The following is a 26,599-nucleotide window of genomic DNA, read 5'->3' on the forward strand; positions in this document are numbered from 1 at the left end:
AGCAGGTGAGATATTTCAGCATGTGCACTCTTGTTAAGGATTCAGATTGTACTGGTAATACACTGTTTTGTATACCTTCACACATTTCAATTTAAATTAAACAATCATGAAAAAGATATGTAGGTTACTTTGCATAGACATTGAATTCAGCCATGACATCTAGGAAAAATGCAATTAATAAGCTATGTTTTTTCTTCGTTTTGAAGTGACTACATCTCTTACTTTGTTTTTTTTTTTTTTGTTGCCAGACAAAATCTGATGTTAAATCTACAGTAGATAATAAAGGAACAATAAATGATGGAGAAGAGGATTTCTTCAAGAAACAAGCAAGATTGCAACAAGAAGCTAAAATAGCATTAGCACAGGTATGTCGGGAAAATTATTCACATCACTGACTTCCCAAGTAAGATTTGTTTTTAATATGCTGCACTTAAAACATATGAAAACCAAGAGATTCAATGATAAGTTCTTTGGCTATGCATCAGAAACAAGATTACCAGAAATTTTATACAGATGACAACACTTGGGAAAAAGCAGCACCATTTGCAAACTCAGAAAGACCTTTTGAAAAAAGAACCATTACTAAAATTCTAAGTGATATTAAGCAGCCACCAATCAAGTCAACCAGTTCATATTAAGTTTATAAAAGAATACTTATATGAGTTCATTTGAATTTGATATGCTACATGATAAATTGTATTATGAATAAGCATCACTACATTAAAGTTTCAAGAAGAATACATGGCTCTGACCTGTTAGTCAGGTTTCAGTTACATTAATGATTTTACAGTTTTCTGATCAGTTATATTTCAGAATAAGTGTTGCCAATAGACAACTAGTATTTCAGGTATTCTGTTTTGGTATGAGGTTGTATTGCTTTGTTAACTTTTTTTTAACATGATTTATAACACATTTCCATTCTCTTTCAATTAAGAAAAAAATTGGAAACTAAGATTCTTAATTCCTCAGTCAAAGCTGACCTTCGATGAATTTGGCTATTCTTTTTCAGTCAAAGCTGACCTTCGATGAATTTGGCTATTCTTTTTCAGTCAAAGCTGACCTTCGATGAATTTGGCTATTCTTTTTCAGTCCACTTTTGGTCATATATCTCCTCACATATTCAGTTAGTTGTACATACTTACATTTTTGGGTAAAGATTGCATGAAATGCAATCAAAACCCTATGGTACTGACTTGATATCTATATCTTCCAAGGTTGATCATTACCTTTGATAGTTCAAACAATATAGTGCAGTGAAGTGATCATTATTTAGATCCAATCCAGTCAATGTCATGCAATTTTTTGATGATATGTTATACTTTGATATTTAAGTTACAGTATGATGTGTATTTGAATTACCATTCTTGTCAAGAAAACATTTTTTGAAAGAAAAAATTACATAAGTAATTCATGGTGTATGAATCTGTTATAAAAATAGGTTCAACTACACATGTACAATCATGAACTAAGGAAGATAACTCCAACTCAAAAATCCCTACCAAAATACAATTCAATGTTTTATTTAAAATTCTCAAAGTGCAAAATGAAAGCAATCTTTACCCACCAGTGCTCACAAGCACTTAGATTTTAGGGGGGGGGGGGGGGGTTGGGTTGTGTTCCTGATGACACATTAGTTTTCGCACTCTAACTTTAGTTTAAGTAAATGGATCTCTATGAAATTTTACCATAAGGTTCAATACCACAAAAGGAAGGTGGGGATTGATTTTGGGGGTTATGGTACCAACAGTTAAGGAATTGGGGGCCAAAAAGGGGCCAAAAATAAGCATTTTTGTAAATAACTTCCAGACATAACTTGTATGTTAGTGTATGGATCTCTCTGACATTGTACCACAAGGTTCCATATCACAAAGGGAATGCTGGGATTGATTTTGGGGGTAATTGCCTCCAAATTTTAGGAATTAGGGGCCAAAAAGGGGCAAAAACAAGCATTTTTCTAGTTTAATGACAATAACTTGTGTGTAAGTGTATGGATCTCTCTGACATTGTACCACAAGGTTCCATATCACAAAGGGAATGCTGGGATTGATTTTGGGGGTAATTGCCTCCAAATTTTAGGAATTAGGGGCCAAAAAAGGAAAAAAAACAAGCAGTTTTCTAGTTTCATGACTATAACTTGTGTGTAAGTGTATGGATCTTTATGAAATTGTACTACAAGGTTCCATATCACAAAGGGAAAGCTGGAATTGAGTTTGGGGGTAATTGCCCAAAACGTTTAGGAATAAGGGGCCAAAAAGGGGCCAAAAATAAGCATTTTTCTAGTTTCCAGACAATAACTTGTGTTCAAGTTCAAGGGTGGGGGGTTAGGTTGTGTTCCTGATGATATAAATCAAGAATAGTTCTTCTGAAATGGAACATTTCTATGCCCCCACCATAGTGGAGGGGGCATTAAGTTTTACCCTTATCCGTCTGTATGTCCCAAAGTTGGTTTCCGTTCTCTAACTTTAGTTTGCTTCAACCAAATGTTATGAAACTTATACACAATGCTTATTACCACAAAACACAGATCAAGTTTGAATTTTGGTGGTGTCACTTTAACAGTTCTAGAGATGCCCGTTTACAAACGGAAAAAATTGCTGACTTTTTCGTTTCCATTTTCTAACTTAAGTTTGCGTCAACCAAATGTTATGAAACTTATACACAATATTTATTACCACAAAACTCAGATCAAATACAAATTTGGGTAGTGTCACTTTTACTGTTCTTCAGTTATGTCCCTTTATAACTTTATATGATATGCAAGCGGGGGCATCATGTGTGTCCCATGGACACATTCCTCATTTATTTAAATGTTATTTTGATTTACTTCATGAATGATATTACTGTTCAAAGCTGGGTATGAAAAATAACTTTCACATTCTTCCACAATAATTCCCTTTATTTATATTAAAATTTGGTACCTGTAAAAGATTTCACCATTTTATGATATCTTTATATCTGCTGTAAAGGTATTTGAAAAGTTTTTGCTCATGGTGACAGAATGTATCTTCTATAAAAAATTGTTTAATTGTTTACTTTAAGATATTGACAATATATTTTATTTTTCAGGCTAGTACTATGGCTCATATGCAAGTAGAAGTAGAAAAACAGAAAAAGAAGCAATCACCTGTAGCTGATATTGTAAGTAGGAATTTAGTTGTCACTAAAGATATAATATATATATTGAAAGGCTTATGACTGAAATGACTTGGATAAGTTTCATGTAACTTTCTTGACACCTCAGCTGCCTCTCTAGTCTAGCTGAACCTTGCCTGCCTTAAGGTTGTTGATTTAATCAGGGGGAAGTTCAAACCTAATATTTTGACATTAGTATATGCTGCTTCTGAATATATGGCATATTAAGAGTGAGTAAGAACAACGACTGGTCAGCATGGAGTGAGAATGGTACATGTATTTCTATGGATTGTTTCCTTGTTAGCTTGGAGTGAGAATGGTACATGTATTTCTTTGCATTTTTGTCGAGCCTGCGACTTTTGTCGCAGAAAGCTCGACATAGGGATAGTGATCCGGCGGTGGGCGTTAGCTATCTTCTTAAAAGCTTTATATTTTAGATGGTGGAAGACCTGGATGCTTCATACTTTATATATAGATGCCTCATGTTACGAAGTTTCCGTCAGTCACATGTCCAATGTCCTTGACCTTATTTTCATGGTTCAGTGACTACTTGAAAAAAAGTTCAGATTTTTTGGAATGTTAAATTCTCTCTTATTATAAGTAATAGGATAACTATATTTGGTATGTGCGTACCTTGCAAGGTCCTCATGCCCGTCAGACAGTTTTCACTAGACCTTGACCTCATTTCATGGATCAGTGAACAAGGTAAAGTTTTCGTGGTCAAGTCCATATCTGAGATACTATAAGCAATAGGTCTACTATATTTGGTGTATGTAATGATAGTAAGGTGTACATGTCCAACTGGCAGGTGTCATCTGACCTTGACCTCATTTTAATGGTTCAGTGGTCATAGTTTAGTTTTTGTGTTTTGGTCTGTTTTTCTAATACTGTATGCAATAGGTCAACTGTATTTGGTGTATGGAAATATTTTATGATGTACATGTCAGTCTGGCATGTTTTAATTGACCTTGACCTCATTTTCAAGGTTCATTGCTAAATGTTAAGTTTTTGTGTTTTGGTCTGTTTTCCTAATACTGTATGCAGTAGGTCAACTATATTTGGTGTATGGAAATATTTAATGATGTACATGTCAGTATGGCAGGTTTTATTTGACCTTGACCTCATTTTCAAGGTTCATTGCTAAATGTTAAGTTTTTGTGTTTTGGTCTGTTTTCCTAATACTGTATGCAGTAGGTCAACTATATTTGGTGTATGGAAATATTTAATGATGTACATGTCAGTATGGCAGGTTTTATTTGACCTTGACCTCATTTTCATGGTTCATTGCTTATGTTAAGTTTTTGTGTTTTGGTCTGTTTTTCTTACACTTTAAGCAATAGGTCAACTATATTTGGTGTATGGAATGATTGTAAGGTGTATATGTCTGTCTGGCAGGTATCATCTGACCTTCACCTCATTTTCATGGTTGCTTGGTAAATGTTCAGTTTTTCTGGTTAACTGTTTTTCTTAGATACCTTAAGCAATAGGTCAACTATATTTGGAATGATTTTAATGTATACATGTCTGTCTGGCAGGGTTTAAATGACATTGACTTCATTTTCATGGTTCATTGGTCAATATAGAATTTCCATGGTTTGGTCTGTTTCTTTTATACTATATATATATATATAAGCAATAGGTCATCTATATTCTGTGTATGGAGGTATTGTATTAAAGGTGTACATGTATTTCCGGCTTAGTTTATCTGACCTTGACCTCATTTTCTTGGATCGTAGGCTAGACATTTCAGCGTGTGCACTCTTGTTACCTTATTAGCTTGGAGTGAGAATGGTACATGTATTTCTGTGGATTTTTTCCTTGTTAGCTTGGAGTGAGAATGGTACATGTATTTCTGTGGATTATTACCTTGTTAGCTTGGAGTGAAAATGGTACATGTATTTCTGTGGATTATTACCTTGTTAGCTTGGAGTGAGAATGGTTCATGTATTTCTGTGGATTGTTACCTTGTTAGCTTGGAGTGAGAATGGTACATGTATTTCTGTGGATTGTTACCTTGTTAGCTTGGATTGAGAATGGTTCATGTATTTCTGTGGATTGTTACCTTGTTAGCTTGGAGTGAGAATGGTACATGTATTTCTATGGATTGTTACCTTGTTAGCTTGGAGTGAGAATGGTTCATGTATTTCTGTGGATTATTACCTTGTTAGCTTGGAGTGAGAATGGTACATGTATTTCTGTGGATTGTTACCTTGTTAGCTTGGAGTGAGAATAAAACATGTATTTCTGTGGATTGTTAGCTTGGAGTGAGAATGGTCCATGTATTTCTGTGGATTGTTACCTTGTTAGCTTGGAGTGAGAATGGTACATGTATTTCTGTGGATTATTACATTATTAGCATGCTTGTTGAAGATCTGAGTCAGTGAACTAAACATGATCATATCATATTAAGATGTAGTTGTCCTGTTGATGCATGTTCTATTTACTGCGTAACATTTAACATTCATTTATTTATCAGTTTAAGACCCATAGGAGAAATTCTATAATATGAGTTCACAAACTGACTGTATTTTATGGTGACAAGACAAGATCCTAAAGTCAGACTTCAGTGGTTTTATAATTAAACCAATAGATACTTAAAAAGAAGTTCATGAAAGAAGAGGTATGAAAGGCACAAGTTTAGATTACAAGTAAAACAATTATTTTTATTTGTAGATTGGTCTCCCGTTTTCTAACCATCATAGATATGGTAAATCTGTTTATGAGATGAATGTAGGACAGTTACAGACACTGGTCAATGACCTTCACACACAAATAGAAAGTAAGTTATATGAAGTTCTGGTATCTGTAGCAGTGCAGATCTTCACACAACACCATAACTTGTAATATTTTATATTAGAGGTGTATCAAAATGATGAGGTAGATAATACTGTAACGTCACATCTAGACACAAGAAGAATAAAAACACTAGAATATCTAGTCTGATGCTTAATCAACTAAAAACCTGATATCAGATAATCTTAAAGGATAAATTTGTCAGATTTGTCTACATCTCTCATTATTTAGTCCAGATGCTTCAAGTATAAAAAGGTTTCATATTGATTATTAACATCAAATGAATATGCTATACTATATATGTACTTCTGTATTGTATGAAAGAGAGTATGTTTTACTATATAAAACAAACAAAAACTGCTTTCATTCCTGTTTTTATCTTTAATTAATAAAGTAATGAGCCTGTGTGTAGGCTATAATTAACAGAATGTACAAGGCTAGCCTCTATTTCTGGTTATGTAGTTACCAACAATAAAAGATGTAGCATGAGTATAGATGATTCACAATGGCCGTAATTGAAATTAAGTTTTTATAATTTATCAACAAAGGAATTACCTCTCTCCACTACGAACATATTGTATTGACACTTTCATTGTTGAAGGTTTATGTTGACCTCTATAAATCTTTAGATTTCTTTGTGGCTTTGTGTTGCTGTCTCATTTATCAAGGCCAAAAAAAAAGTATATGTCTGTTTAAGGTTACGTCATAAACAAAATAGGGTAAGTAGGTCGGTATTTCTATTTTATTTTTTGCGACATGTTTTTGATTCGTGCTGTCTGTATTGGAGTGGTCAGAGTTATCCATGGACTGAGTTTACCTGTATTTTTAATGATTGGATTATTTCCTTTGGTTATTTGTTGGAAAAAAATGGGGGCAAAGTGTTTATTTTATCACACGAGTTGGGAGTTTCCTTAAAACAGCTGTCATATTCATAATTGTGAACATTGGGATGTATCAGGCAATTGATTAAATTTATTGGCAACTCTAACTTCATTTTTGACAAGAGTTCAGTTATTTTACTCTGTACGACTGAAATAAAATGACTTGGGGTTGGCGCTCAAATTAGGGTCGGTCGAGTAACTGTAAACAGACATATGTTTTTCTTTTGGCCTATGTTTATCTTATATCTCTATGATGATTCCTTAACTAATTTTAAAAATGACGATGCTTAAAGGCCACATTTATAACTTGATTGAAATTTTGAGAAATACCTGTCTGTTTATAATAAGTTATAACATTAATAGTACCAATTTTACTGCACACCAGATGCACATTTTGACAATTAATCTCTCTTCAATGATGCTCGAGGCAAAAATATATGAAAACCAAAACTTTGTACTGTCTTTGAATCAATATTCATTTTTTTTACAAAATGTTGAGTATATGATCAGCTGATTATGTCCTGATTTACTTTTGTTAACACTAAATTAATATTTTCAGATTTAAATGAAGACTTAGTAAAATTACTTATGGAAAGAGATGATCTACATATGATGCAGGATTCTAAACTTGTAGATATAGAAGATTTGACAAGGTAATTTTTCCATTCATGTGTATAGCTTTGAATATCTGTGTGATAAATCTTCTAAATGAAATTATGTTCTTTTACAGTATCTACTGCAAAAAGCATATCAAGTCTTTTCTGCTTTTACTTCTGTTATATTAATTTTCCTATCAAAATTCTTTTTGATCATCTGTATTTCAAGGAAAGGTTTCTGGTTGATAACTTTTGTTATGACCTATACCCCCTTCTTTTGGCTGTTGAATTCACCCATTATATAAAAAAAATTGATATGTGGTTTAATTGCGATTGAGGCAACTATCCACCAGAGACCAATAGACATGATTTTAATAGTCTTAGTTGATTACTAACAGTGAGATAGGATGCTTTTATAACCTCCATTGGGATTTACTGCATGGTAATGTTTTTGCAATACATGAGTAGAAGCAGTTTGCAACATTTGTTTTTCATCAAAAGGGATGTATCAGTGTACAGTGAGAAATTTCCATCTTTTTATTGTTATAATATTAGAGGAAAGTGCTTAACACTACATAATAACAAGCCAGAAGAATCAACAATTTTTGGGTTGTATATGGTGGATTTTTCTTATTTGAACAACCATCTAGTACAAACAAGTCTGATAAGAAATCCTTACTACACCATAGTGATCAATGAAGTAAAATTAAAATTGTTCAGAAAACTTTCTAAAATCTAGCAAACATTATATAACAAGTCTGATTTTGATGATTAATGGTTGATTCATTGAATTTTGGTGTTCATCGCCACTTTCAACACAATGGCTATGTCTTGGCATCCAGTTTTTTTTTGTGGAGGAAGCCAGAGTGCCTGGACAGAGTCCCCTACCTTTGGCAGGAATACTGCCAATCCTAGTCAATTAAGATTTGAGTCAAACACACCTTCCACATGCAGGGTTCAAACTCACAACCACAGTTGACAAGCTGGTGATAAAGTAGTTGAACTGCTAAGATCACTCAGCCACCAAGACCTGTGCTGATTAATGAAGGAATTTGTGCATGGAGATCTCCAACATGGTGACAAAAGGGATATAACTATTGCTCAAATTGCATCAAGCCAATACTATCTATTGACATGTTGTGATGGAAAAACCATTAACAACGTCACTAAATAAGAAATTGTATGCCAGAACTTCTTTTTAAAGTGACAGCATTTTAATCATTGAATATTATTTTTTTTCAGGAGAGCTGAAGAAAAGGCATACAGAATTAACAATAAACAACAGAAGGAAAAACTTTGACACCTATTTCAAGTGTTATCCATGTCTTCCTGTCATCTGACTTGCAGAGTAGTCTTAATTGGACATCATGCATCCAATCAAATGATAGACCCACCACCATGTGACTATGTGCTTGGCATGCAGGCCATGTGATATTATGTATGCAAGTAGCTATAATCAAGATGTGATTAAAGAACAGGCATATGTTTCAATTTGTCACAATTACAAGGTGTTTTTTATTATTTATTTTTTTAATATGTGCCAAACATTACAAGAAGTTATTGTACGAAATCCATGTATCTGCACCAAAAAAAAAAAAAATAACAGAATCTAATCATGAACTGCATAGGAAAGTGAACCAGTTGTGTGCAGACTTTATAAAATGCAAAAATCATGAACTTTTTGTAACAACTTAATATAGACTCATTCAAAAAGATTTTTTACAAGATATACAAATTTCTTCAAATTTGTTTTGTAAAATGATAAAATTATGCAAAGGAATGATAGTCATTCTTTTCACTGTATTATTTAAAGAAAAATGATGAGAAGTAGGTGGGATGATTTCCATTTATTTTTATTTTTATTTACAATCATGTTAACAGTGTTAGAAAACTACAAATCATGTGAAAGGTTGTAAAATTTACAGATATATATGAACAGTTATATTAAAAACAATAGTATTCAAGTAGTCTATATTGATTTGGTTTAGTAACACTGATAGTATACATGTTATATACTATAAAAAGATTTTATCTATATATGTAAGTTATACAGTGAATATTTTGTGAATGTAAAATATCTTATTAATGAATATTTTGTCTGACAGTATTTTCAACATGATGATAGTTTTAAAAAAAAGGTCTTATTAAAGTACATCATTATGAATAAAATGAAGCCCCTAAATTTAAAATAAAATTTATAATAAATTTCACTATCTGTATATAGTTTATATTAAAGCAAAACTCAAATTTTCAAAATAAAACAAGCATTATTAATAATGAGTCTGCCTTGAATAAGAGCCTTGATATTTCTTTCAAAATTTTAACAAAAGGAAATGTGGATTAAAAGTCAATGAAAAAGCAACAACCCATTGACAAAAATAATCAAAAGACTTCTGAAGGTAAGCATAAAACAAAATTGATCCTCGATGTGAGATACAAATAAGTCCCATAACAGAAACTGTCTGGTTAAAGGAGAAATTGCCCTTTAATGGTGACTTTTTGAATCTTTAGGTTTTTTTTTAAATATATTCTGATTTGATAAGCAATCAAATTTAATCATTTTAGTATAAAGTATTGTGATGGTTTGAAAATTTTCATGGAAAATATTTGTTTTATCCTGAATGTTGCTCAAATAAATAATGTCATTCAGACACTGAAGAGCAAAAATTATTTAATGGCCTTAATTTCACTTGAATGCACTTAAGAAGCTGTGTATTTGAAAAAAGATATAGGCTGTATATTTGAAAACAAAAAAATTCACAATAAAGGGGAAAATGAATATCTTAATGGCATCTTTTCGCCATTGGAGCAAATTCAGACTCTTAATAGCTTCTTGTATCTTTGACTTGTGAATTCTGTTAACTAAAGATGTAAAGTAATTGTGATAATTATCATAGGAAAATAGAAATATCTATAGTTGAATGGTTAAAATTTTATGAAATCGGATGATAAAATATATTTTAACTAGTTATCAGTCATCACTCAATTTTCATGAAATTACATTTTTATTAGAATATCACTGAAGTGGTGTAAAAGGTTCAATCTTGTCTGCATACCGTAATTATGTTATCCAAGCAATAATTGAAATACATTTGTATTTACCTAAATTTCATCTAATATTTCTAATTTAATTGATCATTTTAATAGTAAATGTTCATAAATCTATTTAAAACTACTAATCAGTGTTGATAACATCTTCATTAGTGTTAAACATTTATTTTATTTTTTATTCTATGGTTTATTTGTTTGAATATTTGTTCAGTTTCAAAAAATTAAACTGCAGTAATAAAAATGAATAGTATACAACAGCACACATTACTGGATAGTGAGTTATATTTGTTAGTATGCAATTTAACATTTCTGTTGCATAACCTTTATTTAAAGAATTGATACCAGCTACATTTAGTGTTTTGGAAGTCCATCTTTGAATATGATTATAAATTATGCTTACAATTTACCCATAGGAATGAAAGATTTTGTTCCCATTTAACTCTACAATTTTATTTTGTCAGACCCATATAAACTAGAGTTGTGTTGGAAAGATATTTTTTTCCAGATATTCGCCTGAAATGAAATGTTCAAAACTTTAAAGGAATTGTGGTTGTACTTCTTATAAATGGGTATCTTTACATATTTATTTGAGTAAGTGATAGCTTTATAATAGTTTATACTCTAGTAAAAAGTTATTTTATTTGACTTAATTATAAATCTAACACAGTTGAGTAACAACAGGGTTATACAATTTACAACAAGAACTAACAAAATTTCCACCAGATTATTAACTTTTAAATTTCTTGAGAAGTCCAGGAAAACTGTTTGAAACCTTTGCTAAGATTCAAATGTACATTGTATTTGAATTTTATGGGTTTTATGCCCCCGCCGTAGCGGAGGGGGCTTTAAGTTTTACCCTTGTCCGTCTGTACCTCTGTCTGTCCGTCCGTACGTCCCAAAGTTGGTTTCTGTTCTCTAACTTTAGTTTGCCTCAACCATATGTTATGAAACTTATACACAATGCTTATTACCACAAAACACAGATCAAGTTTGAATTTTGGTGGGGTCACTTTAACCGTTCTAGAGTTATGCCCCTTTACAAATGGAAAAATTGCTGAATTTTTCGTTTCTGTTCTCTTACTTAAGTTAGCCTCAACCAAATGTTATGAGACTTATACACAATACTGATTACCACAAAACTCAGATCAAGTACAAATTTGGGTAGCATCACTTTTACCGTTCTTCAGTTATGTCCCTTTATAACTTTATTTGATATGCAAGCGGGGGCATCATCTGTGTCCCATGGACACATTCCCCATTTATTTTAAGATTATTTTTTTTGTTTAATTATTCTCTTGAAATATTCCATATGTTAAAATCATGTATTTGTTATAAACTGAATATCATGTATTGATAATAAACTGCAATTTTGTTTTATATAAAATTATTTTTTTCATGAACTTATTCTTGCCCTGAAACGCACATAATTAGGTTTTAATCATATGATTCATTTCTACACCAATGAAATGCAAAAATACAACCACAGCAGGAAGGCCATCAAGATGTTGACATATTGTCTTCAACAAAAACTTGTAAATACCGTATATCAAGCTCTGAATTGCTAGGGGCCAGTTGTTCCTGTCTTTAAGTTTTATTCAATGAAAAAAAAATATCTATACTTCCTTTGAACAATAAATACAATCTTTATCAACAGGGTGAGGAAGAAAGAGCCTTATTGATTTTTGGGTCAAAAGGTCATAGGTAAAGGTCGCAGCAGCTACTGATGGACTGAAATTAGGGCAACATTTTTGATTTTTCCAGTTTTTATCTTTTGAAACATATGCCCTACTTTATCAAATTTAGTTTGAAAATGCCCCATGAAATGAAGAAGATTCCTATTAATTTTAGGAAGGGCAAGGTTATAGATAGACTTCTAATCAAGTTATAATTGTCCATTGTGGTTGAAACTGATAGTTTTCTATGAACAATGAAAGGTCAACTACAACTGAATGCATTTCACATAAAGCTCTTCAATAAGTCAAAACACAGCTTTATTTGGATACTCAGAACGGTTTTAATTTAGGCCAAATATCTGAAAACATAAATAAAAATGAGAGCAATAAGTTGAGGGAAAGTTTGACAACAAGCCAAAATAAAAATAAAAAGAATAAACAAATAACAATACACAGGAAACTAAAGATTAGACAATACGAACCCGTGCATATGATCTACAAATAGACAATCTCAGGACCATCAAAGGCATTGACAGAAAAAAGTAATGTTAAAGTACAAAATTAAAATTTGCACTGAAATTATGACAGGGTGCGGTCATCTATTGACCTATCTGGATTCCACTGAACTTGGTAGAAAAGGAGCGAGGATCAGGTACCATAATAAAATTAGTTTAACCCTGTCTAACTTTAATGCGTCTGTTACAACTCAAAGACTACGTCAGTGGTTGTCATTTGTTGTATTTCACTGTCTTGTGGTTTTTGGTGTTTCCTTTTAAAAGTATGGCGTTGATGGCAGAAATTTGATAGTCTCTGATAATGTATTCACAACTTGTAAACGTCTACGACCTATTCAGAAATGACAAAATTGTATCCCGCTAACATTGGAATTTTATGCGACTGTCATACAAGTGAGAGGTTTAACTAGCTATAAAACCATGTTTAATCCACCATTTTCTACATAAGGAAATGCCTGTACCAAGTCAGGAATATGAGTTATTTTCCATTCGTTTGAGCTTTTGATTTTGCCATTAAAAAGGGACTTTCCGATTTGAATTTTGCTTGGAGTTCGGTATTTTTGATATTTTACTTTTATTGTTAATGACGGTATGCTGATGCTGATGTTGATGTTGATGTTGATTTCTATTTTTTTTTTTTTTATTTATTTTATTGGGAGAAGGGCATCGAGGACCCAAAATTCCAAAAGGGAAGAAAATCCTTAGAATTTCAAACAATTCAAAGTTTTTAAAACAGTTAATTTAAAGTATAGTTGATTTAAAAAGAGAAATAAACAAATACAAGTCTTATATATAATGTAATGGTAGTTTTGTTAAATGTGACATCATTACTTGGTAATTCTTTAAAAGCCAGACCAATGAAATCCTGGGGTAGAAAATCCTGAGTTTTTCGAAGAATTTAAAGGTTGGTAAAAAGTTTTTAATTTAGTAATCATCACTGAAGAGATGTTTATTGTCGAAATGCGCATCTGGTTTAGAAAAATTCGTACCTTAATGTTATTGACCAGCATTTTTAATGATTTGTGTTGAACATTTCCTTATAGCGTTTGCTTTCTCTGCCATTAAAAACTGACCACCACGAAATAGCGCAACAGTGCTGAAAGTGGCGTTAAATACCAATCAATCAATCAATCTTTATGACGTTTAAAGCAAAGTATAATTTGATCTTCTAGTTCACATGCCATAAAATGACTAAGAACATGTTTTTTTTTATCTTTGGACCAACCCTTTGTATCGCCTACTTATTCTTTTCACGCGTAGGACCATTGTTGTAGATATCAATGACAATCGCGATAATAAATAACTTCAGTACATAATCCAGTGTCGTCCTCTAAGCTGTTAAATATGAAGATCTTTCAATGATTAAAAAAATTTCAAACCAACATTGAATCGCATGAAAACATTGAAGACTTTCTACAAAGTGCATTTTATCGTCGTTACACAATTTAAGAATAAATATCAAACATTCAATACAAAAATTTTTGTTTTAATATAGACCGCCAATTAGGTAACACCTACTACACAGTATCAATCAGAATTTTCAGACATACTCTGTTTTGTGTATTTATCTCTCTCTCTGCTACAATGTTCTTGGTTTTTTCAGTATAACCATCCGTCTTTCTCTCTGTGGCTTTGGCTGTCGATTTCGCTGAGGCTTTAGCTGTGGATTTACTGCACCAATCCCGGGATTCCGCTGTGTAAAACGGAAACAAAAGAATGTAGGCATGAGTGGTCGTATTGTAAAAAAACCAAAATGTTGGGCAGTTTAAACAGGCCTTATGATCTCTGGGTCCTCCATATGACATAAAAGTAGATATAATATATAACACTTTTTCTTTCACTATAGTATTTTGACCCCCTTTACCTTTTAGATGTCTGAAAATCTCAATTTTTCAATACTATTTCTTAGCCACGGTATTTTGGCTCCCTACCATGGAACATTGCCCTTTAGATGTCAGAATTTCAAATTATGATAGTTATTAGTGCTTCGGAAGACCTATATTATTCAGCTTGTCTGTCTGCCAATCGCGAATTGTTTAAGCTATCTAACTTTAAAAACCCCTAGAGTTTAGTGATGACACGTGCCGTGATTATTCACCACTATCAGAAGGTGTGTCCCCTACATTGAAGAAAACATCATATTGAAAAGTATGGTATAAAATTTAGTAAAACTAATCCACTCGTTAGCATATATACAAAAATCGTTTCCGCTTTCTAAATTTAAAAGACCCTTGGGGCTCATGAGTGAAACTTTGCATGATTATTCACCACAAATAAAAGATTTGTCCTGTACATGGAAGAAACCATATGTTGAGGATCATGGGCAAACAGTAAATTGACCATAGACACCCATGTGTATATACATTTACTTGGAATAGCCCTAACTGCACCCAAATTTATTCCTTTATATGCTCCCGTCAGTATCCTCTAATTTAAAGTACTGTCAAGTACTAATACTCCAAAAAGTATCTGGAATCCAAAGCATATGTTGAAAAAGATATCATACACAAGGAAGAATTTGTCTTAACCATAGTATTTTGATCTCCCATTACCATCGAAAATTACCCCCATCGCCAAATACCTATTTTAGATGTCAGAATTTAGATATTCTAGAAAATCCTTAAGGTTTCCTTTCAGGCAGATGGTTTTAATTCTAGACACTTATTCGAGTAGTTAAAAGAGCTATGATGGAAAAGATACATTAACAATATTTCTTAGCCATGGAAATTCTGACATCTTCAGAAAGGGCAATTTTCCTTGGTAATGGGGGAAAAAAATGACTTAGAATACTTTTCCCGTCATCTGTTTTTCATTCCAGATACTGATTGCAGTATCACTAAGTAAAATCATATCAGACTTTGGTGGGGTTTGTGTCGCTCAGTATTTAGTAGATGTAGAATCTGTTGTAGACTGTTGTTTGTCATTTCGTCGTTTTTCGGTTTAAACGCTTTAAGGAATTCTGACATCTTAGGGGTTAAAAATGCCACGAGTCAGAAATAGTGTTCTGACATCTTTGATAACACACGAATATTTATTTTAGATCCTTTACGAGGCATTATAACTTTACCTAGATAATGTACTTTAAATGCTTTGATAATTTGAAATTCTGACATCCAGGGAGGGGAGGGGGTCGTGCAATTTTGCATGGTAGAATGGTCAACATATAATGGGTTTATAAATCTTTTCCAACATGTTTTTGTCATTTTAGATACTTATAGCAGAAGCAAAACTAGTTAAAGTAGTTTAAACGCAATTATAGATTTTGACATCGGGGGGGAGAAATACAATGGCTGTTGAAATAAAATCGAGTGTACCTTTTTTATTATTCTACTATGCAAATTACAAACACCTTTAAATTATGATAGAACTGTTTTCATCTGTCAAACTTGTTTCCGCTATTTCTCCTTGTGTGTAAGCAAATATAATGCGATTTCATGAGAAGCTTAAAAAAAGAGTCAATCTTTTTATAGCATTTTATAAATAGAGAATTCCTCTTAATGTAAAATATTTTTTTTTTTATTAATCATAACGCATTCAGAAGGTCAGCTCTAAAACCATTTAAACATTGTCATTGAGAAAATGTGAAAGTGTTGATTTGTTTGTTTGTATTTATCTTGTTCATTTATTTATTTTTGATGGGCTGGGCTCAGGGTTGGCTGGGATTAAAGGAAATATATTATTGTATTGATATGTGATCAATTGTACGTGATCAAAATAACTTTTACAAGAAACTAAGGTTGCAACATCCTTAGGTAAAGTTGATCCAAGTTGAACTTGGCTATTGTTTCCCCTTTTGGCCATATAGCACCTCAAGTATTCAAATAAACTCAAATAATTAGGTCTAAGCGTTCCTGATGAAAGTTTATCTGGAAAAGCGCATCGGGCGTACAAAATCTATAAAGTGTTATTTGCATTTATAAAACAGATAATCGTTATACCTTGTAATCTTTATTGCGCAGCGTTCCTAGAATTCCTTGCTCTCTATTGATGTTGTACTGTCCACCTTCAAAGTTATGGCGATTTAAAGGCATCGTATGAGAATCGCCAAAAAAAATCTAAATATAATATATGCAGGGATAAATATTACAATTTAAATGTTAAAGAATAAATAAGAGTTAATTTCACAAAGATGGTTTTGTTAAACAATCCATGTGTTGAAACTGCTGCAAACTTTATGTGTTTTTTGTTTGTTATAGTTGCGTTTTTATTTATTTGTAAGATGCTAAACTCGTTCGAAAAGCAGGAACTGATGTCCTACAACTATTAGGACAACAGATGCATTTAAAGAAATGAAGTTAAAAGGTCATAGGAAATACAGTCACAAATATAAGTTACGATAAATAAATGTTACACAAAACTTGAAGAAAGCAAAACAAAAACTAGTAAAAGATGCATGCCTGGCTTATAAATCTGGCCGCTAGACGCACATTTCGTCTTAATAAGACGGAGGTGTTGAATTTGAATTATAGTTAGCGTTCATAGAAAACATGAAAAGGCATATTATTATTTATGACAAATTAGTATGCTTAGCTTTGATAATCAAATTTTTTGAAAATAAGCGTTTGTTGTTGTTGTTGGTTTTTTTTCGCCTTGGAACTGATCATCATCCAGTTCAAGCACACTCTTTAGCAGTCAATATTAGAATAAGATGAAAATTAACAACTTTCCGTTAACATAACAAAAAAGATGTCTTAATATTTTATTAATTGCCATAAGGAAGGTTCAAAATAACTTTTAAAGTTAAACCCACTGTCCATAGACTATTACAACTTCATAGAGTATTATCATAAAATACAAACATCGCTCTCCCCTGAAGTAACAAAAAGAAAACAATGAACAATAAACTCATCATAGATACCAGGATTGAATTTTTTGTATTTACGCCAGACGTGCGTTTCGTCTAAAAAAACATCATCAGTGACGCTTGAAATCAAAAAAAGTAAAAAAGGCCAAATAAAGTATGAAGTTGAAGAGCATTGAGGACCAAAAATTCCTAAAAGTTTTGCCAAATACAGCTAAGGTTATCTATTCCTGAGGTAGAAAAGCCTTAGTATTTCAAAAATTCAACCACAAACATAACAAAAATTATAAAAAGTAAACAATCTAGTAATGGTAAACTATAAGTAACGAACAAAAGGAAATGTAGAATAGCTAACAAAAGAGTAAACCAACAACGCAGACATTTCTAAGTAACCATCTAATAGTTAGACATGATAAGATTGTCAACGGATTCTTCGGATTAGTTTATTATATAAGAGAGAGGCGAAAGATACCAAAGGGACATTCAAACTCATAAGGTTAAGTCTTTCAATAAATAGGCGAAATTCAAAAGTCGAAGAAAAACGACGATAAAACGAACAAGTCCACAAGTAATTACAATGAAAACTAAAAGATTGAGCAATACGAACCCCACCAAAAGTCGGGATATTCAAAAGTATACAATGGTTCATAACTATTTTCCCTGTAACGTTCATGTTCTCTGGTCAACTTTCAAAAAAGACAGACACATGAATAATTGCCAACATTTAGTGATGCTATTACTGCGTGTGTTGTATACACAATAATACCGACACTGACGACGTGAATATCTTACGAGATTATAATTTTTCATAAACAGAAAGTTATATAGGTTTCTCCCCGAGGGTATCACCACCCCAGTAGTCATCATTTCTGAGTTGACATGAATTAACATTGATATGGTCATAGTTATAAATTAACTGATTATAAAACTTTGAATTTTTCGAAATGATAAGGATTTTCTACCCATGGAATATATTACTTTACCTGAATTTGACAAAACCGTTCGAAATTTTGGTGTCCTCAATGCTCTTCAACTTCGTACTTTATTTAGCTCTAAATTTACCTTTTCTTGATTCGAGCGTCACTGATGAATCTTTTGTAGACGAAACGCGCGTCTGGCGTACAAAATTTTAATCCTGGCATCTATGATGAGTTTATATACACCGATAAAATAGTTACTACATCAATTCATTTCATTTTATTTTTTTAGAACATCTACTCTTTTGTCTCTGATTTTTGTTATCTTTGTACCTTATATCAGATATATAGGTAAAAACCTATAAGAAACAAGCGCCTGTGATTTTAAGGTGCATTGCGATATAAATGATAAGATCATTTTAGTTTTAAAAGCAGTCAAAACTCCAGTATTTACTATACTCTTCTATTGTCAGGTTTTGTGGACTTCCCCCTTTTGAATTTAGATGTATGCATTTTTCAATTTCAAGGAATATTTACAAACGAACTAATTAAGAAAATATCTAAAATGTGATATCTGTCATTTTTTATTTCACCAAAAAAACTGATAGTGTGTAAATAACTATAAAAATTATGATAAAAAGTGACGAACCATCTGTGGATACCATGCAGCCGATTCCACCATTAGAATACAAGTATAAAGAATACCCGTTGATAAAAGCATCTCCTCGTTAGTAGTTTATTATTATATTATTTTTTTTTATTTAAATAAATTAGTAAAAAACAATGTCATTTATGACAGATGATAAGATTTTGATGAATAGAAAGATAAGAAATGTCACTTTAAACTTATTCCATACAAACTCTTTGGATAATTCAATAATATGATTTTGTTTCCCAGATGATTGAACTATCAATGTTTTTCATAATGTTTTTGACTCATGAAATTTTCACTTGTAGTTGAAATGACCTTTTCTTAAAAAGCAGGCTTTCAGATGCAAGCTTTGCATAATTGTTGTAAATCACCTTTACACAATTTGTCAAATAGTTCTGTCTCATTGATGTTTTAACTTGTGTATTTTAAAAATATCATATGAGACGGTGCTTTTTTAATTCTTTGGTCCCTTTTATTGAACAAATAATTTTGACAGCTACAATAAAGATGTTCATTTCATTAGTTTCAGATTAGCGCTAGTACGTAATTTGAAAACTAATGGAATGGTCAAGATACACGACTAACCATCGACTAATAACTTCACATCCGGCTTTGTTTTTGACATGATATTGTCTATTTTCTTTGTTTTTGACATGGTATTGTCTGTTTTCTTCGACTTAGTGGTTTTGATAACCCTCTTGATATATTTTTCTTATTTCTAAAGATTTTGAGCTTTGGGATCTTAAAATAAATCATCACAGAAAAGGAAAAGGTAATGCATGTATAAACTATTAGTAATCAAAGATACCAGGCTCATTATTTGATACGCCCTATGAGTGTTCGTTTATATAAGACTCATCAGTGGCACACGAATCAGTTGAAAGACCAAATGAAATAAAGTAAAAGAGCATTGAAATCCGTAAGAGGAATTAGTAGCGTAAGTATGAATTTGTATTTTTTTCAATAGGGCACTTGTGCAGCCATACTGAATAGGGGCAGATTTTTTGGATGAAGGTGCATGGAAATAGTAAGAAAGTACGGGAAAACCTATGCATGTTTCCAAGCAACTGTTTTGTTTCAATGATGTTTTCCCGTATTTTTCAAAGCATTTTCATCTCCATTATGAAAATCTGCCCCCTATTCAATATGGTTGAATAACCGTGAAGTGCCCTATTCTATATGCTGATTCAAGCGATTTTTGTTAGAATCTGCATCTGATTTGATATGCAATTAGAAAAATGAATGATAAAGACATATTTGTCCCTTGAATGTGAAAAACAGAAAGTATTTTGAATCTTTCAAATGTCCAGAATACATTGTTTTTTTTTCAGATATCAGCAATTATATTTTTGAATTATGTCTTTTATGTGAGTTAGATCTTCAAATGGAAATCATTTAATGCAAATCTGCTCATTAAAAGCAATGATTATATTGTAGATATTCAAATCTCGTTAATCTATTTAAATGATTAAAAAATGAAATTAAAAACGGTAGTATTTGTGACAGGCCAGTAAGTATTTGAAATCGTCAGATCATTGGAATACAGAACCATTTTACTGGATTGGTAAGTACATATAGCGGTAGCCCTTGTTGTTGGAAGGTGTAAGAAATATCCCGTGTTTTAATATCATTTTTCATTAGTTGGTATAATTATATCATTAGTTTTACCAACGACATAACAATAAAAGGCAGTCAGAAATTACATCAAACATTCTATTTTTAGATAAAATGATAACGCCTGTAATATTTTTGGAAAGTTTTTAAAAATTGTGGTATCTGTAATCCTGGAACAGAAAGTTTTGTGTTCGAGCTCATTAAATGCAGTTTCATTACAATATATTTTAGTGAAGCTTATAATATGTTAAATGTACATACCATATGATGCGACTACAAGAACATCGCCGGAGTTTGTGACGGCAAAGTTGACATGGTCTTTTTTTTTTTTGTTTTAATTTTATCATTTTGTATATAGGTCTTGACTATTATACGAAGAAAAAAAACAAATAATAATTTACAACATCAAGGTTTCACCGATTTTATGCACTATATAAAAAAGAGGCGGATGAGCCCAAGGGACAATCGAATCTCATAAATCAATGAGAGACAATAAAACCATGGCAAAAAAAAAACAAACCCAAAACTACGAAAAGGCAAATATGATGATTAAATTATATGTAACGAATAAATGAAAAAAACATAGATATAATTTATTGGTCTATACAGTTGTATGTCACACACAACACGAAATATTTAACATCAATGAAAATATCCTGCCAAATAAGACGCTGGCATTTTGTTTGCGTATCAATCTCCATCTTCAAATGCTATCTTCATTTGTTTACATTGGCTTTTGCTGTGCATTTACTCCAGCAATCCGCTATATAAAACAGAAACAAACGAGAGTAAGCAAAGGTGATCGAATTTCAAAGTGACAAGAGGTTGGAGATTGTTAATATGTTTGAATTTTGCAAATGAACAATTTCATCATTATATCTGGGTCTAACTTAGGGGTACATGTAGTAGTGAGTTTATTATATTAAAATTTGTCTTGTCCTAGAGTTTGTGTTATTTGTAACAGACAACATTTTTGTTAAACTAAATATCAAAATCATCAAAAGGGTATTGTCGTAGAATCTTTTTGAAGATATGCAGTTCAATTACATTTTTGTACTTACTATTTTAGCAAAACAGAAAAGTACATACTTTATCGTATTATCTGTATTTTTCAAACGAAAATTATATGAATTACTGGTTAAATTTACCATGTATCATCTCTTTGACTTGTGTAATAACGAAACATTGTTTTCAAATACTTTCTTGTTGGGAATTTATCAAACTTTAAGGTTATTAATCTAAAAGTATGTTCTTTCTTCCTCTTCAATAAAGGATAACTGGTTGATTTCCAGTGACATAAACTAATGATATGTTCTGCTTAAGATTCATTTTTTACAATCATTCTAACTTCTTCTATTCTTTCTGGACTTTAGCAAAAAATATGACATTAATGCTAAGAATAAGTATAAAATTCTATCAGTTTTTGGCTACATTCATAAATGACGGTAACTGGTCATCGTTACACGTGGTACCAATAACATATATGAAAAAAAAACACATTACTAACCCGCGTTTCGCTGTTAATAATATGATTGAAATATCATGTCTACAGTTTTAAGTTTAAATTTAGGCTACCCTTCATGTAATACAAATTTTTAATTAAAATATTAAATAAAATCTTAAAAATTAAGAAAGTCGACTGGTAATAGTCAAGCACTCAGATGCTTATTAGAGAAATCAGAGAACTAATTATGACCAAAATCATTTTTGCTAATTTCTACGTAGAGAAAACCTTCAAAATTGGTAAAAAATAAAGTATAAAATACCGGGCTTCAAGGCTAATTCAAAAAGGAAAATTTCATAAAAAGTGAAAAAAATCAAACGCTATCAAATAATAAAATTATATCATATTTTGTCAGTCATCTTGATTCAATATATTTTTCACGGCAATGTTTCAAAAGTATTTCAATAGCGTTGTCAGATAACATTATTGTGTGTATGATATGTGTCGAATTGTTAAAAAAATTTGAATATTCTCATAAAACTGTTCATTGTTCAAATTCAAGATGTTTGTACACTCTCCGATTATGACTATGTGGATAAAAAATTGAAAACAACACGTTTAATAATTTCATGCGTCCGAAGCGCTTTTCTGGATTAACCTTCATCAGGAACGCTCAAAGCCAAACATTTGAAATCCGAGGATGTATAAGTACCGAAACGATAATATGAATTTGATAGTGTAGATGATTATGTTTACCTTGATATCTTCTTTATTTCGCAACGCACCAAGAAGTCGTTGCTCACCAATGATGAAGTACTGTCCATGTTTTGAAGTTTGGCGGTTTGAAGGCATCATATAAGAATTGTCAAACAAAATCTAAATATAATGTAGAAAAGGATAATGCACAAATTAAGTTAATAACAAGAAATAAAACTTGTCATATTTCTTTCTTGAAAAATCAGTTTTTTTTCTTATTTTATCAGTGTGTATATACTGTCGTTTACAAATCTAATTAATGTGTTAAATCACATACATATCTCTGTCTTTATAATATCTTAGGAGAATCATTAGGTGCACAACTCTTTCTAAGAACAAATTATTGATATCCTACAACTATTGTGAAAATGAAGGCATTGCAAAGTGAGTTTAAACGGTCACATGACATTGACCTCATCATTCACATGGTCATATTCTTTTATATTGCATATCTTCTGGTACGTTTTTATATTTTCCGTCTTCATTTAAGGATACCCAAATGAATATCCAATTATATCATGTTTTCAACACGGACAGACAGACAAATAAAGAAAAAAATGGGAATCATAGATCTATACACCTTTATTGTTTTAGGTCAAGCAAAATCTTATTTTGTAAAGAACATGACTGATTACAAAAATATACCCGAGGATGGTATAATCAAAATGCCTTATATGTTGGTTGAGATTGGTGGATTGGTATTTCAGGTCTTTCAGCAGACAGTCAGTATTCCAACGAGTACTAATTGTGCATCCCTACTGACCGAATCATATGAAGCAGTATTAATACAGTATTAACACTCTCATAGACAAAAAGAAAAAACATCATCTTTTAAAGTTCTTTAACTTCAATTTCAGATATATTGATGATGTCATATCATTCAATTACTAATTAAATTCCATTAGACCAGTTTACTTTTTTTTTTACAATTAAACAAAACTTTATTGCACAACTACTGTTTTACATTTTATCCAGATTACAGCGTTAGTCTGGATACCCCTGTGATTAGTTACTGAACTTCCAGGGAATAAAAGTTCAGCAAATAAATATAAATGTTAATTTTACAATTTCTTTCATTATTTCATTCCTAAACATAGTTAATATATTTCTAAGTTGATGTCACATGTTTACGGATCAAAATCATTCTACTTAGACCAGTTTTTATTGAAAAATTAACAAAGGCTAAAAGTATAGAAAATTTTAATAGCCTCAATGAAAATGAAAAAAAGATAAATATTCTTTGTCCATCAACACAAAAACAGGTAGAAAGCATAGATTCCTTTATAAAAAAGTCATTGGCACTAAGGATAGGGGACTCATAATTAAATTTTGAACTATTTTTATTAGTTTGTTTAATATGATTATACATGCTTTTTTCTTGTCATTATGTTAATGTTGTTTTTGTCACAAATCGTATAAGTTGGTTTATATGGCAATAAAAGTTTGATTTGATTTGATAATATTTTTGGCTGACTGTTGATTAGCATGGCTGGCGATGCATGCATATCAGTAGACGCTTATCTGTTTACGCACCCGGTCTCGCTCCTTTTGGAGTTCCCTCAGTTTTTTGTTTGTTACATTGATTTGTCTTCTGATCTTCTGTTGCATTAACTTACCTCTACTTAAAAGTATCGCCGGCGAAATAAGTCATATATTCGAATACAACTGTCGCATAGTTGTTCCAAAAGGAAAAACTCTAACTAAAACGAGTATGTCATGTGTGATTTTGTAATTTAAAAGACATTGAATGTACTTACAGAGTTAGATGGTTCAGTCTTTAATTCAACTGACATTGCCGATGGATTTACACTAAACCGTCTCTAAAAGGTAATAAAGAAAAAAAGGTAAGTTATATTAGAAAAACAGAATGGAAGCAAAGACCCTCCAACTGTCTTTAATTCGCGCGCCACTGATAAGTCTTATGTGACTAACCTCACTTCTGGCGTACTTGATTATAAACCTTTTTTTTTTAGTTTTAATCTACCCGTCAAAATAATAGTAAAAAAACTTATAGTGCATGACTTACCATATTTGGATACCATGCGACCGTTTCCGCCATCAAAATAACGCATATACAAAGAAGACCGCTATATGAAAGCAGAACCATATTATTGTTGGTACGTGTATTGCGTTTGTATTGTAAAACTATATAAAATATATTAAATGACATTTATGACACGGATATTATTTGATGGACAGAAAGATAAAAAAAAATGCCAATCTATACAAAATGTTTCGATAATTCTTTAATATGAATTAAAAATTCTCAAGGGAGTCAGAGACATATAATAGCAAAACATAACAACACTCCATTTAATGGCATTAGAGTCTAAATCTATATATCTAAAACTGTCTCACATACTAACGTATTCAAATCAAACTTTTTATTTAAAGTTTAAAGTAGGCGTTCCATTTAATATCATAAACTTCTCATAGAACACATAGTCTACAAAAACATAATGAAACATCTGGAAGAACATCAAGTGCTATCAGATTTCATATATTTTTTCAGACGCAACAGATCTCGTGAAATGCAACTTACCAATAAAATTGATAGGTGTAGTTCAAGAGAACTTGGTTATCTGGGGGAAAATAAATATTCTCAGCTAAGGCTTCTCAAAAGCTTTCGATACTGTCACTCACGAAATTCTATCCAGATAAAATCACTTCCGAGATAAATCATAACCTTCTGCAATATATGTCGGCATGACTACTGAGTATGTGAAGTTGGAGAAGACATTTAGAACAAACCAGTGAAATCAGGAGTTTTCACAAGGTACCCGTTACTAGGACCACTGTGTTGCGTCATTTGTATCAACAATTTGGGAAGCAAAATTTCGAAAAGATAATTATATGATGAATCTCTACTTGACATACCAATCAAGATCCGTGAAAATAACGTTTATAACAATACCTGACTGAGTTGAATAAATAGGTAAAAATAGCAATGCCATTTCACCCAACCAAATGTTACATAATTAAAGTTAAGAGGGAAAAAAACCAGATTGACATGAAACGATGGGTCAGCAACTAGTTACAGTTGACCAGAAACCTTACCTGGGAGTTGAACAATCAGAAAACTTTGATTTGAAACATACATAAAAAAATCACCAAATCCTTCGAGTACTTATATTCAGAAGGTGCAACATTTGGAAGTGTCAATTAGACACATATCACGCTATACAACATTAGTGTGTCCTCATTTGGAAGTGTCGATGAGACACATATCCCGCTTTACAACATTAGTGTGTCCTCATTTGAAGTATTTGATCCATACCGAAAACGTCTCATAATATTTAATTACATGTACCTGAAGTAGGGTGTTTGCAGAAAATAATGTGATGCATGTGAAGTGTATATAATGGCAAAGGATAACTCAAATTTTAAGTTAAAGGTTGTAAATTTTTATCGAGTGTTACAAGAATATTTATGGTTTTCTCTATCATCTCAAGGTAGAGAAATGTAATTAAACGTATTTATTGAATATGTTTTAAAAACTTAAAGACGATAATAATTACACGCATGTGATGACCTCTACATAGCATGTATCAGGTTACGAGACAGATAACATGTTACACCTTTTGTAATAATTCAAAAGTTAAAAAAGACCCTCAACCTAGTACGAGATTGCTCCGACGTGTGAAGAATTTTTTTTATGAATGGCTCAACTTTAAATAATTCTGGATGCATTTAAAGATCGATCATCATGATGGTCCCTAAGCAGTATAATATTTTTTTATTCTTTAGATTTTATCATGGGAACCAAATTTGAAT

The 26,599-nt window shown here is 31.6% G+C and overlaps 2 protein-coding genes and 2 long non-coding RNA genes across 4 annotated transcripts in view; 1 reads left to right on the plus strand and 3 right to left on the minus strand.

Moving 5' to 3' along the window:
* Positions 1-11,837, plus strand: part of LOC127737684 (IQCJ-SCHIP1 readthrough transcript protein-like) — a 65,476-nt gene extending 53,639 nt beyond the window's left edge. The window contains exons 9-13 of the mRNA XM_052248536.1: positions 249-365; positions 3,067-3,138; positions 5,806-5,911; positions 7,366-7,459; positions 8,645-11,837. Coding sequence (XP_052104496.1) covers positions 249-365; positions 3,067-3,138; positions 5,806-5,911; positions 7,366-7,459; positions 8,645-8,702 — 447 coding nt within the window. The 3' untranslated portion in view covers positions 8,703-11,837. The remainder of the gene's footprint in view (positions 1-248; positions 366-3,066; positions 3,139-5,805; positions 5,912-7,365; positions 7,460-8,644) is intronic.
* Positions 11,838-14,216: 2,379 nt separating this feature from the next.
* Positions 14,217-19,081, minus strand: LOC127737695 (uncharacterized). The gene is made up of 3 exons (XR_007999765.1): positions 19,009-19,081; positions 16,580-16,696; positions 14,217-14,334 (listed from the first exon to the last, which is right to left on the minus strand). It is a non-coding gene; the product is annotated as an uncharacterized LOC127737695 (long non-coding RNA).
* Positions 19,082-21,203: 2,122 nt separating this feature from the next.
* Positions 21,204-24,967, minus strand: LOC127737691 (uncharacterized). Its single transcript, XR_007999762.1, has 4 exons — positions 24,852-24,967; positions 24,583-24,645; positions 22,826-22,945; positions 21,204-21,388 (listed from the first exon to the last, which is right to left on the minus strand). It is a non-coding gene; the product is annotated as an uncharacterized LOC127737691 (long non-coding RNA).
* Positions 24,968-25,525: 558 nt separating this feature from the next.
* LOC127737686 (uncharacterized) overlaps positions 25,526-26,599 on the minus strand; it is a 114,292-nt gene continuing 113,218 nt past the window's right edge. Inside the window, exon 15 of the transcript XR_007999760.1 lies at positions 25,526-25,535. The gene's annotated coding sequence lies outside the window, so the exon portion shown is untranslated. The remainder of the gene's footprint in view (positions 25,536-26,599) is intronic.

This window comes from Mytilus californianus, unplaced genomic scaffold, assembly GCF_021869535.1.
Source record: "Mytilus californianus isolate M0D057914Y unplaced genomic scaffold, xbMytCali1.0.p SCAF_4, whole genome shotgun sequence".
Classification (NCBI taxonomy): Eukaryota; Metazoa; Mollusca; class Bivalvia; order Mytilida; family Mytilidae; genus Mytilus; species Mytilus californianus.